The 15012-nt window shown below is 45.4% G+C and overlaps 1 protein-coding gene across 1 annotated transcript; it reads left to right on the top strand.

Annotated features, from left to right (window-relative positions):
• The first annotated feature begins 287 nt into the window (after positions 1–287).
• LOC142578206 (SH3 domain-containing protein 19-like) lies at positions 288–14261 on the top strand. Its single transcript, XM_075687608.1, has 6 exons — positions 288–371; positions 1088–1222; positions 7581–7770; positions 9091–9152; positions 9231–9356; positions 12839–14261. Exons 1-6 carry the CDS (start codon positions 288–290, stop codon positions 13022–13024), a joined length of 783 nt encoding a protein of 260 aa, XP_075543723.1. The 3' UTR covers positions 13025–14261.
• The last annotated feature ends 751 nt before the right edge of the window (positions 14262–15012 follow it).

Here is a 15012-nt window from a genome sequence, read left to right as displayed (position 1 = left end):
GCTACCTTCTCGTGGTTCGCTGATGACTCTTCTAAATTCTAAATTCGACCTTTTATGCAAATGATTACAGTTGCCGATTAATTTTTCCTACACGGGAGGGGCCGAAAAGTTTTCTGAATTATCAGGCAGTTAGAAAAGGCGAACTAGAATGAAAAAAAAAATCATTTTGTTGAATTGGAGAGTCGACGGTATCTTTGCATCGGCAGTACGAGGCGAGACCATCCATTTTTCTGCATCCACTCCGCCCCCTCGGCTGATAGTGTCGCCGGCAGTGGCACGATGCTATCATGACAAGCTCGCAGCAGGAAGTGAATGCTTCGTCTGCCTGTTGCTTCAACGTGTCTCTGAAACTTGACATTGCGCAACCTCCAGTACTGAACATGCGGGAAGACAATGCATGTGGCGCCACGCTTCTTTGCACAAGCTGCAGATTACCTCTATAACAGGATGCGCAAGCTGTGCATGCGTGGGCTGTGTATGCCCTCAGCTGCACTAGAAAAGAAAACACCTGCCAACCTGCCCCCTCCCCCACTTCCTCCCCATCTCGTTGTGCGTACTTGTTTGCGTCGCTGCGAGCTAGCTCCCCTCCTGCCCTTTCCTCTTGCTCACACAGGGAGCTGGTGCTCATCAAGCACCATCCTTCTCAGCTCACTCTCCCACGTTTTCGCTTGCACCAAAACATACATCAAGGGGGGGCTTGATAAGATCTTTATATGGAACACGATGCTGCTCCACTTCGGTGGTCACTTTTGATCATGCGTGCACTGTTTGAAAGGTGCATTTGCAAGCAGCCACTTTTAATTTGACCATCTGTCTCTGCGGAAGTTTCCATTTATTGTCTCGGTATCCTTTTACCACAGTAAGTGAAATCTTATTATATTGATATAGTGTATAAACACACTTTGTTATATCAAGAATTTCGTTATATCGAAGCGTGTTATATTGAGGTTTAACCATATATCACTTGGGTTGTTACTCTACTTGATAGCAGTACCTGGTTATTGTGAGAAACTGAATTGTGGTTTCGCTAGTTCCTTTGTTTTCTTATATGAATAGACTTCTCATGTTGCAATGCTTAATTTTCTAGGTTCATGACCTCGTTGCCCTCCTTTCTGAAGAGGGTGCTGATTGGTACCGAGGTCGCTGCGGTAATGAAGAAGGCCTGGTACCCAAGAGCTGCCTGGACGTACTGGTTCCTCCAAGGAGAAGTCCCATGGAAAATGTAGGTTGCATTGCTGGCGATGCGCATCTTTCAGTAGCTTCACTCGCATTACTGGTGTGGCCAATGCGACCCTAACGAGAGCTGGTTGGCTATTCATAACGATAGACAGTGTACTACTATTTCTGACTTTACAATATCAAGTTTGAAGCGAGAATGTGAAGTATGAAAAGGAAGTTCATTTTAAACAATCTAAATATTTTCCAATAAGTGAATGAACTAGTGTATCCAGAGTCGCACTGCTTCCAAACTTCCTAGATAATCTTCCTTTTACCCTGCCATAGAGAAAGAGCCTCCACACAGGCTGTTGCAGTGAGAGAAGTGCAATGGTGAGCTGCTGCTTGTGCAGCGCCACCATTTGCCGCGCGCCGTGAGAAAGACCAGTGCTACGCGGCGGGCTACGCGTGCCGTGAGAAAGACCAGTGTAGCTCGACAGCGTATTTAACAAAGGATTATTGAACTACCGTGTTGTACTGTGGCTGAACCCTGTGGAAACTGATGGGCTCGGCGCACAACTATCGGTATTTCATGGTTTTGGAGACGAATCTAGTTCATTATATCTATTGGCAGGGCAACTTTACTTTGTTGAAGCAGTTTTAAATTATTGATTAGATTTTACATTATTGAATGTATCAAGAAAAAATAAACTAATGCTTACTAATCAACCTACCTTTACTTGCTGACCAAATGTGCAATCCCCACTTTTATTTCGCCCAAAATTGGCACGGATACTGTAATCCTCATCATCTTGTCAGTGTGCTGGGGCTCCTGACTTCCTTTGTAGTGCAGCTGTAGCACGAGACCCACATTTTCATCTAAGTAGAGGTGCTTTTCACTATTGCGCACACATTCTGATAATTTTTCTGTCAGTGAGCTGGTCGGCAGCAGATTGTGCGTTCATCGCGATCTAGCCGATGGGTTTGACACCAGCGTGTGGGCCAGGGCAACGTCGTGCTTCATCCTCAAAGGTTTCTGCCATGTTTGTGACATTGTGTGTGCCTTACATTGAGTTGCAGAAAAATTACTGTTCACCGCAAATACTGCAAGTAAATCTATTGTTACTGTCAACGTGATCGTGGATGCCAACAACGTAGTTCCTGAAAGCAAGCAGCCAACATTGGTAATGCTCGGCTGTAAATGAAATACAGTAGAACTGCGTTGATATGATCTCGCTAAGTATGGTTTCCCGGCGGCAATGTTTGCGATCAAGAACAGACGAAAAATAATTGGCCGCTAGATCCCATGTGAACAAGAAACGGTGCGAGGCACACGCAGTAGGGAGCAGTTGGCACCTGCCGCGGCAGCTTTGTTGCAGTACTTACCGACCCTTGTCATAGGGAAATGCCGGCAGGCGCTCAATTTGCTCTTCTGGTACCAGTAGCTATGCCTGCGTGTTGTCACACGTCCCATTCACAGCTGTCGTCACCAACCCTATTGCAATAAGCATTTTTCACCTATCTGTTTTACAGCATGCATGGTGTAGTGCTACTGAAAGGGTACTGGATGCTTTTAATAGGTGATAATCCAAATGCACTGCCTGCAGCACGGAATGGCGGCACATTTGCGTTACAGTGAAACCTCGTTAATTCGACCCTCATTAATTTAGAAAATCGGATAATTTGAACTTGTTCTTCGGTCTTGGCAGGCGTATGCATTATTTAATGGACTGAAACTATCGTTAATTCAGATGTATTTGGCCACACATTAGTTGATTCTGACATTTCTCGAAGTTTGGCAAGCACCAAAGCACCGCAAATGTAACGCAAAAGAGCAAAAATGGCGTTAGTGTCCACCAAAACAAAGCGGTGGAGTCTGCATCGCCATAGTTGTCAGTGGAAATCGTAGGTAAATGACATCAATTCTTGAACGCTCCGTGCCTATCTGTGCCTCTAAAGCCTTTATTATGTTTACTACCGCGCATATAGCACCGGGTTGGGCACGTGCCTTCATGGCTGCGTAGTCGCCATCCACAATCACGTCGATATCAGCCACGATTTCGTCCTTAGTGGTTGCGGCAGACAGTAGTTTAGTTTTGACTCTATATGTGCGTCGGCCGTGTGCCTTTAGAACCGCCAGGTCGCCATCCATGATAGTGTCGACAGCGGCCATGGTTTCGTCCACAATGGTTGCGGCAAACAGTACTTCGGTTTTGACACACTTTCGAGGGTGAAGAGCACCGGCTACATCGAGATGGACGGCGACCAGCTCACTGGTGAAAAAATAATCGGGATGTACGCACGGTAGTAAAAAACCTGTCTCAGGTGAAGACTAGTGCTGAAGCAGCACTGTGGAGGAAGTCATGAGGTTTTCGCCGCTGCGAGCGCTAATCAGCCACGAGATGACGGGAACTGCAGCTTCTGCACTGCTTTTGTGCAAAATAAAAACAAAATTGGCTCATTCATTCAGTAAATAAAAGCATGTTGACATAGTAAGCATTTGTTTGTTTTCTTGATACCCTAGATAATTAGACGTACGGTTAATTCGGATATTTTTTTCGGTCCCGTGAAATCTGAATTAATGAGTATTTACTGTATCACCTGTTCCGAGCTGCAGGCGTTGCAAAGTGATTGTCACGTTTCATTTTGGTGGCGTCGTACTCTGGAATCGCCCGCTAGCTTGATTTCATTTTGGTTTTGTGTTTAAAATACTCAACAATTGGAAAACGACAAAGCAGACTCTGGGCACTTGAGTCCCACCAGCTGTGTGATGCAGTGAACCATACTGAGTGGGGAAAGGTGCCACTGTTACGGGACATAGCATGGGTTCCTTAATTTACACGCAATGTGCCATCTCTCATCACAATATAAGCATCGAGACAACTAATAAATTTACTGGCAGACCTTCAGAATTTAAGGTAGACCCCTGCCCTTTTGTTGGCTTTAAGGGGGACATGGCTTTCGCATTGCGAAAAATGGCCAAAATATCGATATTTTTTTTTTAAAGTTACATTTTCAGTTTTTTCAACTCCTTTTCTGTCTGATTTTGAAATATCGACACTGTAAACCATGTAGAAGTGCTCTAAAAAATGTGTTTTATCAGCCAAGGTGGTGAAAAATTTCGTGGAAGTCAAGAAAGAACAGCATTTTTCAAGCCACAATATCTCCGGAACGATGCAACCGAGCGCTGCCATGTTGGTCTCATCAGAAAGCGCATTTGTCCGTCTTCACATTTGCCACTTCAGCTACCTCCTCCATACAGAAACAAGCACACAAAAAGCAAATGGTTGAAGGTCATGCCGGAGCCTGCGATTGGCCGCGCCCACCACGTGATTCCAGCACGGTTTGCCATTGGTCCGGTGCTTGCGTCATCTGCTCGGCTCTTTGCAGCTCGCGAGTCTGGAAGTCTCCACTCGCCATAATCTTGACGCGCCAAAACGGGTGCTATGCGTACATTGTAGTAGCGTGGCTGATCCCTACATTTGTGGACATCTCAGACCTGCGGCTAAACATACCAAGCATCGGCGATGCAAAGATCGTGACCACAATTTGCATGCAGAATACTCGGACACGTAGCTGAGCCTTTCAGAAATCGCTGTTTCAGAATTCGTGACTAAGCACATCGCGTGCGGACATCTGGGACCCTTGCCTAAGCATTTTATGCATCGGCACCTCCGACTGCGCGACTAATTACATAGAGCGTTGACTCCTCAAGCTCGCGTCTAGGCATTTTGTGCGTCGTCACCTCAGACTGCACGGCTAAGCACATCAAGTGTCGACTCCTCGAGCCCGCGGCTAGTAATTTCATGCGTCAGCACCTCGGACTGCGCGACTAAACGCATCGAATGTCGACTCCTTGAGCCCGTGACTAGGCATTTCGCACATCGGCACCTCGGATTGCGTGGCTAGGTACTTCGTGCTTCAGCACCTCGGACTGCGCGACTAAGCACATCAAGTGTCGACTCCTCGAGCCCACGTCTAGGCATTTCGCGCATCGGCACCTCGGACTGCGCAGCTAGGTACGTACTTTGCGCGTCAGCACCTCGACCTGCGCGCATAAGCACATCGAGCGTCGGCCGTCAGTGAGCCAGAAAATCGTCTCGTGTGCACGATATCAAAGGGCAGAGACCCAAAGGACCACCTGTAAGCAAAGATAGCAAAAGCTACAATCCTGGTGCATTTTGAGAGATGTGAACTTCTCCAAAAACTTTGAGAGACGTTTTCTCAAAAGTGTGTTTGGGGAATTCTGCATTGTCTGTGGAAAAGGTAGCATGGGATTGCCTGGACCAATTTTGATCCTGTTTGTTTTTATGTATGCCCTGAAGTGTGCTTGAGGGTATGACAGTCTTCAACATCTTACTGAGGGCTTAGTTTTCCTTCTGCATGCTAATTTGTGAACGACAAGTTCTGGTACAATTAGTGAAGGTGAACATGATGTTCTGTGTAAAAAAACAAAGCGGTTAAAAAGTTTTTGAACTGTTATACCCTGTACTGCTCTTTTGAGCAAAAGATTAAAACTACAGGCAGCTCCCTGGCATGTTTCGTTAAAGTGCCAGGTTTTCCACAAGCAGAACATGTGTAACTTTTTATAACTTGAAAACTAGTCAAGGTATCATAATGAAACTGCACATTTCTTTATTTGAGACACATTCGAGTGTGGCTGCCAAATTTCGTTGCTCTAGGTCAAAGAAAAAAAAAGTTACATCTGATCCCCACCTCCCCCCTTAAACATCCCCTCAACTGTCTTTTTTTCATTTTGCCATCTTCTTCTTCGCTAACTTTCCCAAAACACAGATGGTTTTCCTTTGCTTCCTGGCGCACAGTGCGTGCTCATTTATACTTAAGGAGCGTGTACTATGTCCTGCAGACAGTCTCATATGAAATGCATGGCAGGCAAAACAAGGGCTCGAAGCACCACAACAATGTCAGAAACAGCTCTGAGTGGGCGCCAGTATGCTTATTAGGCATCTAGGCACTCATACTGTGACCGGAGACAGCATGTGTGCAGCTGTATAATTAAGAAACTCGTACTATGTCCCGTGACTGGCTCTTTTACAGCAAAGCTCTTTATGGCTAGGTTCTGGCAGATCTCGTCTCCGTGGACATAGCTCAACAATTTTTCATACATGTGCCAATCCCAAAGATATTGCAATGCTGGGTCGACCTGCGGCAGAGGCGAAGCAGGCGTTAAACACTTATGGGCCGATTTTAGTACAATGCTGGGCCGACCTGCGGCGGAGGTGAAGCAGGCATTAAGCACTCCCCATACATAGGCCGCTCCCGAAGATAGTGTAATGCCGGGCCAACCTGCGGCGGAGGTGCGGTTCACCATTAAGGGGCCCACACTCACAGCTTCGCTGGTAATCTTTCTTCACAGAGTGGAAGGGCACTGAATTTTTCATTCTTAGCATGCTTCACCTCAATAAATTGTGTACGCTTCACCAGCTGTATTGCGGCGAAGCTGACCAATCGAGTTAGAACAATTTGGCAAAGGCCAATTTTGAAATCAAAATAACGGAAGTTTCGGCCCATAGAAATGCATGGACACTGGCTAGGACCTTCGGTCGGGATAGAATTAAACAGTCGCTAAGCAAGACTTGATGAGGAGGGGAAACAGCACTCACTCGGGCTTCCCAATAAAGTCACAGCATCGAGCACGTTGCTGACATGCCCTCTGTCGTGAGTCTGCTCGCTGACAAGGCAAAATATGTGTGTCGCGCTCACTGAAGAGGCAATATATCAGACGATATCACGATTTTTGTGTGTCACGTCTATAGAAGAACATATAAACGCAGTTTTCACTGTAGCACTACAGATGACGTGTCGGGCGTGCTGCGATCATTTCCTCCTCGCTCGACAGCACGTGCTGTCGCAACCTAGCAAGTTCCTCTCCTCAAATATTTCTTTCTCCGTGACTGGAGTCGACTCAACGGAAGCTTACTGTATTTCTGGCGCTCTGCACGTTCCAAGGGTCATTGACGTTAACTGGTGCACCGCAGAATACATTCGTATCAGCAAGAGTTTACTGCCATGAAATAATGCCTACACCTGCCAGGACCAGAGGGCGAGTCCAAATGATCCAATTTTATGAATAAGCAATTGTTGAATAAGCGAGTTTTGACTGTACAAGTGATTCTACTGCAAGGAAGTGGCGGTTTCGAACAGCATCATGTGTATCAATTTTTTTTTACAACATGGACTCCACAATACGCTAAATGTGTATTTCACTTCACTTGAAAAAGAGAAACTGTTTGGTATTCAACCTGATATTCGAAGGGCGTTTCTGTCTAATATTTGCATTCGATTACGAAATTTCGTTAATCAAACACCCCTAAAAATGGCGTATTTAGTTTTAGTGTTGACCACGCACTTGTTCGCTAAACCTGCTTGGGTGCTTTTTCCCCTCTCTGGTGTTCTTTCCACAGGGTGTTTCAGTGGCATACCGCCGAGCTCTGTACGACTTCGAGGCAGAGTCCAGTCAGGAGCTGAACATTCGGCAAGGGGATGTTGTACGCCTCCTCGGTGTCTTGGACGGCGACTGGGCCCTTGGAGAAGCCCATGGAAGGAGGGGCCGTTTTCCTCTTGCATTCCTGGAGCCCGAAACCCAGCCATCAGGCAAGTAGTGTTTCTCACTTATACAGGCTGACACTGTTTATGTGAAATGTCAGTGAACAAACATCTTATGCAAGACACCTCTCTCCGGAATTGTTCCAGACCTTCTGCGTTCTCTTGTGCCAATGCTCATCCAACAATTTGGAGCTGGGATTGTCTGGGGTACCGAGTCACAGTTGCCTATAGACTAGAATCTGCAGCGCTTGTAGGTGGCAGCCATCTTTTGCAGGGACCGCTAGAACTGGCTGAAGAAAATGGCCGTGATAGCACTCGGCGTTTTCTAATCACATGCTTGCCGCCATAGTTCACTCATCACAACTTTGCTGTCAGCTGCCCCATCGCAAACCCACAGCCTCTGTGTAGGCCGGGTCGACAGATGGTGGTGGTGGTGCAGATTAAGTGCGCTTGCTTTGAACAGGAGTACAATATTTTTGTCTGTAAGAGGATTTGAAAATCTACAGCCTGGTGTGCATGTCCATGCCTAATGGCTGGCATATATAGGTCGTTGTGCTTCGCGAAATGTCATCACTAACATATCTCAAAGCGTAAAATAAATGGGGTGTTTTCTATTGTTGCAGGAGAGAGAAAATGTGTTGTAATCAGTGTAATGCAAAATTGTAGGTTCCCCGCTGCAGAATAATATTTGCATACCTGCCAACTCTTCCAAATTTTGCGTAATGTTTATGAATTTGGGCTTTCCTACGATTTTGCAAATATTGTGTGAAGTTGTATGAAATATTTGTGCCGAAGGTACATCATTAAATAATAATCATTAATAAAGTGTATATGTATTCCATGAAAGGTGTGAGCTCAGGAATAACTTCTTAAAATGTGTGCTACGTGCCTCACTACCCATGGTGTTCTATCCGCAGGATTTTTACCAAATTAAACACTCACAGTTTGGCAGGCATGTGTGTGGCTTGCATGTCAGCATTGTCTATGCATAATTTTCTTACCATGTTCAAAAAGTATTGGGGTGCTTTTTTAAAGCATCCTTTGCTTCGTTGAGATCTGAAGCTGTATGCGTAGACCCGCAGTGGTAGCTTAGTAGTTAACGGTTTCACATTGCTGAGTGCGAGATCACAGGTTCAATCCCAGCCATGGTGACCGCATTTCAGTCAAGGCGAAATGCAAGAAATGCTTATGTACTTAGATTTAGGTGCACATTAAGGAACCCCAGGTGGTCAAAATTAGTCTGGAATTGTCCTCTGTGGTGTAGCCTCATAATCACATTGTGGTTTGGGCATGTTAACCACCCAGACTTCAATTTAACTGTGTACATAAGCGGGAACTGTGTGTATGACGTTCCTTTATTTTTTTTAGGGTGCCCAGCAATTGCACTGTACAGCTTTAATGCAGAACAAGATGGCGATTTGGGATTCTCGGTACGTATTGCTTTCACATCGCTTTCACGTGTGTTTGTCGTCCAAAGAAACTGCGAAGTGACACAATCTGGTTTGCAGGAAGGAGACGCGGTGGTCGTGCTTTCTCGAATCAACAAGGACTGGCTGTATGGAGAAAATGGAAACAAAAGAGGGCAGTTCCCGGCTTCCTTTGTGCAACCAATATCAAAGAGTCCCTCCACAAAGGTACTTTACCATTCCTCGTGAAGCAGCCTGAATGCTTTTCAGACTGGAACTTCATGTTTTTTTGTGGTGTTTTCCTTGTTTGGCGTCAAAACATTGCAGTGCCTACTTTTTCTACCTTTGTGTTACTGAGCTATGCACATGCGTGCACATAATGTGTTCCAGGGACAGCTTGAAGAAGCATGGAGTAGTTTGTGTACCATATCTACACGATTCTAATATGCACCTTTTTCCTAAAAAAATAGCTCTCATTCGTGTGTGCGTTAGTCTGGTGCAAAAGTAAAAGTGCTTTCAGGGAATGTGAAAAAACCTGCTGTAATATAGCTAGCAGCATCGCCACGGATGTTAACTCTCCCTAAACATTTAGGTGGGACAGCCCAATCAACACCAAGCAAGTAAATTTTTTTGCCCGCATGTGTGCGCCTGTGCTGTAGCCTCTGCTACTCCTGGCTCGTCTGTCTCATCATTTGATTTAGTCGCAATGGCTTCAAAGAAGTTCCATTATGAAGCATCCCTTAAGCGAGAAGCCATCTTACTTGCCGAAAAGGAGGAAGGAAACCGAGCGACATCGTGTGTTTTAGGTGTCCCGGAGACTTGTGAGCGATTGGCGGAAACAAAGGCCTGCCATCTTTTCATGCATGGCTTCCTGCAAGAAATTTACCAGCCCGAAGCAGCGACACTTTCTGGAACTTGAAGACTACCTCACAGATTTCATCAAGGAGCAATGACTCGTCCAGCTGCCAGTCACTTCAGAAATGATGAAAAGTCAAGGAGTTTCTGCTGGAGATCAACTTTGACATGTCCTGTTCTCGTTTTAAAGCTAGCAGGAGCTGGATCGCCAAGTTCATGAAGCACAAGGGATTTTCACTGCGCCGAAAGACATGCATTTGTCAGAAACTACCGGAGGTGTGTGAAGAAAAGCTGGTTGCCTTCCTTCCAGAGGCTTGTAATTAAATTCTGACATTCCCACGGCTATACAACTGGCATATCAGAAATGCAGATGCCAGTTTTTTTTTTTTTTTTTTTTTTTACATGCTGTCAAACTACATGGCAGAAGCACAAGGCACGAAGCAAGTGTAAGTACTTTCTGCTGAGAAGAAAAAGACCAGATGAGGGAAAAAGACACTGCTGTGCTGCTTGGTCGATTGGCACAAGCTGAAGCTCTACCTAATCTTCAAATAGTAAGCATTTCCAGCAGGTGTCACATTTCCAAAAGATGTGTTAGTGCGGATGCATCCAAAAGGGTGGATAGATGTCAATTTGATGATCAACTGGATAGACGTGTGGGGAAGAGGCCCATTGCAGACCTGGGTGTGCGTGCCGTGCTTGTTCTTTATTCATTCAGGTGTCACGTCAATGACCGTGTCCCAGTGAACTAGAATATATGGCTAGTGCACCAACCGACATGCCTTGTGCCTTATCACGTGTGGCACGCGAAGTGTGGCTTGTAGCAGCGGCGTTGTCATCGTCACTAACTATTGAATGCTTCTAGTAAACTGTAGCTCTACTCATGGTCGGTCTGGAGCATGTGTCTGGTCGAATACCTAACCATGCCTCCCCCCTCCTCCACTGCAATGTGTGACTCATTTCACCGATAGTGTAATCTTCAATTGTTAGCGACTGTAGTGGTGATGCTACAGGTGACACAAAATGTGTCGGAGAGGCATGATCACACCACTCAAAGAAGTTTCTAGTGCACTCTACCCATGTTAAGGAGAAGCTTGTGGCCTGCCACAGCAACCTTGCAGTCATCTGTTAAACTTGTGTTAAATATGTGGTAATAAACCTGCCAAGGACAGGGTACATGTTGCATACAATGATTGGCTGCTTGAAGAGAACACGCATTGACGCTGACTGGGGGAATGAAAGGCCAGTGCTGCCATACCTCATGAAGTGGGTTTAAGGCATGTGGAAGGCAATCCTGTGAGCAATGGTGTCACATTCATTCAAGAAGTTGAGGATTTCGAATGCCCTGAATGGCAGCGAGGAGGACTGCCTGTGGTCAGTTGAGTGACAAGGAATATTCGCCAGAACCCGACACAGACTTGTAATGCTAGTTGTGTCGATGGTGGGATGGTTGTGTGCATAAAATAAAATGTGTTCTGTCAGGTACGTGGTGTCAAACTTAGTTTTTTTTATATCTGCGTGGTAGAATTTGGATCAAATTATTCTTTTTTTTTAATTTATGCATGTAACTTACCTGTGCCTTACAATCATGTACATGTTAGAACCGTGAAAATACAGTATATGGGTTGTTGTCAAGTTAGTTTCATATGGAGAATTTTCAGTGAAAGGCTGAGCATTAAAGGAAAAATTTTTGCATGAGGGTAAGGAATTTTTCAGAGTTGTGAAACTGCAGTAGTGAAAGGGGCACTAAAAAATTGTGGTCAATTTCCTGCTCATACATAGCAGCTTCAGGTAAGCTGAAAAAAATTCATAATTTAGTGGCAGTGCTAAAGTAACTTACCTGAGGAAAATGCAATGTAAATTTATTATGAACTTGTACTGCAACCTGCATACGTGTGGCAAACACTCCAAGCAAGTAATGCACATAGCAGCACGAGAGTACTCTCCTGGCAGATGGCCATATGAAACCATTCATGCATATGGAGCGCTATCAACCAAGAGGTGCTTGTGCACATCATTGTGGTTCATTTTTGTCAGAGTGTTAATAACTAAAGAAAATGTGCAGCAACTGTCGACGATGATTGTCAACATAAGCGAATAGCCCCAACGAACAAGCAACAGCCCCCCCCATCCCCTCCCTCTTGCCCATTCTTTCAACTCGGTCGCACTAGAAGTCACACATGACAGCCCTCCCCTTCTCCTCAACTCAGTTGCATGCGAGCGTACGCCCTCTCCCTCAGCACCTTTGTATCACAAGTCCAACCATCACTCACCATGATTGCTTAGTGGTTGTGGTGTTGGGCTGCTAAGCACGAGGTCGCAGGATTGAATCCCGGCCGCAGCAGCCACATTTTACCAACCGCATTTCGATGGGAGCGAAATGCGAAAACACCCGTGTACTTAGATATAGCTGCATGTTAAAGAACCCTAGGTGGTCTAAATTTCCGGTTTCCCCCACTATGGCATGCTTCATAATCAGATCGTGATTTTAGCATGTAAAACCCCATAATTTAATTTTTTTAAAGTCTGTCCATCGACCGCCGCCTACCACAGAAACTGTGAAAGAGCCAAAGAAAGCTAGTCACATTAGAAATGTTGTTGCCAAGTTCCACGTTTTACAAAATATACACAATCCATACCCAAGAAGCGTGCACTAGCAAGTCACTAGTGTACAAGAAATGCCATCTCCCGACTGCATGTCACCATCAACAACAAAATCCGTCCAAGAGTGGAACTTTCTCAACTTACTGCTGTTGCTCAGTGTGCTCATCAAATTATTCAGTATTCCACCTATTTCTTATTGCTTCTGCCCGATGACTGTGTTATGAAGCAGCATGTCCTGTGTTTTCTATAAACAGGGTGTGGACATCTACCGAGCTGCATTTGCATTTGAAGCCCAGCACGCGGATGAACTCACCTTGCGCCCCGGAGACAAAGTCCAGGTGACCTGCAAGGTGAACGACGACTGGTGGCAAGGGAGGCTGCTGGGATCGACTTCTAGCGAGGGCATCTTTCCCGCCGCCTTCGTGGAAAGCCTGTCTTAAATGGTGTTGGATAGCAACCATGTTCTCTCCAGGAGAAAAAAGAAAAACGCCTATAAGGCGGCTAAATTGCCTCGCCTGTGGGTCACAAGACTGGGACACTCTGACGTTTCTTCCGAAAATGTTATGCACATTGGAAACTCGTCCCTCCTGTGACTACCACAGAGCCCTTGTACAAGTATCATCATCACAGGGCTGTGCGAGGGTACTCGTACTGGAAAATTTGTGCACGCGTGAACTATAGACCGTAGCAACGCAGGTCGGACAGATCACACCTTTGCGTGGTTGGCATCTGTGTGTATGCATCAGTTGGTAGGCATCGCCACGAATGTGTGCGTCCATCATGGCGTACCGCACATGTAGTTACGTTACCATAGTGGCCGTGCTTGCCATGCCTAGGTTGTGTAAATACGTGCTACCATGTGTTTATGAAACTGTTAGGGTACTGTGTACAACATATGCAAGTTGCCAAGGAAATAATTGTTGTGTTCAAAGGACTGCAAGGTCACACCTCTCACGTAAAGTAGGATGGCACGTTCATCGCTGGCCACCTGTATCAATGTACTTGATGCTTTCTGCGGGTACTCTTCCTCTCTGTGGAGTTGCTTATTTTTTAAATTTTTCGCTGCAAATGCCCATAGAGAGAGATGTGCTAGCCTAGTCAGTGGGACACCTTAAAGAACAAGAGAGAACTAATGATGCTGTAGCGTTATCTTTTGGCTTCTGCCTCCCATGGCCAGAGGTTTTATTCTTTACAAGTGATTTGCTTGTCCATTGAATATGGTAGAGCATTTGCTGGTTTTGCATGCGATCATGTTTTGTGTGCCAGGCATTTAGTTTGTATAGCGTCATGCTTGAATGCGCTGCAGAAAAAGAAATGAAACATTCAAGCACTGTCATCATATTGAAATCTGCTTTGTATTTCTGATGTGAAGAGCGCACAGAAAATCTACTGGAAATCCTTGCTGATCAAAAATATTTGGGTGCACTGCTGTGCAGCTTTCGGCATGCGATGACATTCCGAGTGATGATATTGTGTTTTTGTCGGAGAATGTTTGCACATTTCTAAGTACCTGGTGAACAAAACGTGCAAACTGGACAGGAAGGTTTTTACACATCTTTTTTTACTAAATGACGCCTACTCGACTAGCACTGCGGCTGTCTGACGCGTCAAGGTGACTGTAAATTTCTGAAAATGCTTTTATTTACATGAAGAATAAACTGTGCGCAGAATATTTAATAGCGTAGTATTCTTTTGGTTCAGCTTGGAAATTCTGACTTTTCTATGAATTGGGTCCAGTCAAAGTCGTTTGAAGAACCCAAAGGATGACTTCCACTGGTAAGTTCATCGAAGGACAGTACGGTGAAGTGCTTGCAATCTGGTGAAGTGGTGTCGTTTCCAAACTGTAAGCACGATCGTGTCATTATTATCACTGCAACACAAAGGCCTCTGTCAACAAACCTACCACCACCAGCCATGCCCTATGCCAACAAACTTCATAACCTCACCAGTCCATCTTATTCTGCTGTCCCAGATTGCTGCTCCTATCTCTAAACATCAATTCTGTTACTTCAAAGCTAGGTTTACATGGCAGACCATTCATAGATTGTGCAACGACTAAAGTGTGAGCATTCACATAACAAAAGGATATCTGACGGTACAGGTGAATCGGTCTTGCTCTCAAACCAAACGCAAAGTTCCTGACATATTTTTGTTGCGATCCAAAATTGCCTTTAAGTTACAGCAACGTTATGAATTTCTCCGCTAGGACGAGACAAGCACAATAGGAATAGGTATTGCTTGATCACATGGTCCACAGATGACATACAACTATTGGTGCTTCACCTCTGCTGGTAAGAATCTACGAGGGCTGCCACTCCAGAATTTCTTTTTATAACCTCCTTAGTCATGGGCCACGCGATGGCCCCTCAGGTCGCTACAAGCTATGTGCGTGTATATGATCGAGCGCGCAAATGCTGTTCATTTCTGT

Source organism: Dermacentor variabilis, chromosome 4 (assembly GCF_050947875.1).
Source record: "Dermacentor variabilis isolate Ectoservices chromosome 4, ASM5094787v1, whole genome shotgun sequence".
Taxonomy (NCBI): domain Eukaryota; kingdom Metazoa; phylum Arthropoda; class Arachnida; order Ixodida; family Ixodidae; genus Dermacentor; species Dermacentor variabilis.
Note: the sequence above shows the minus strand (reverse complement) of the source record. Positions and strands in the feature narration are given on the sequence as shown.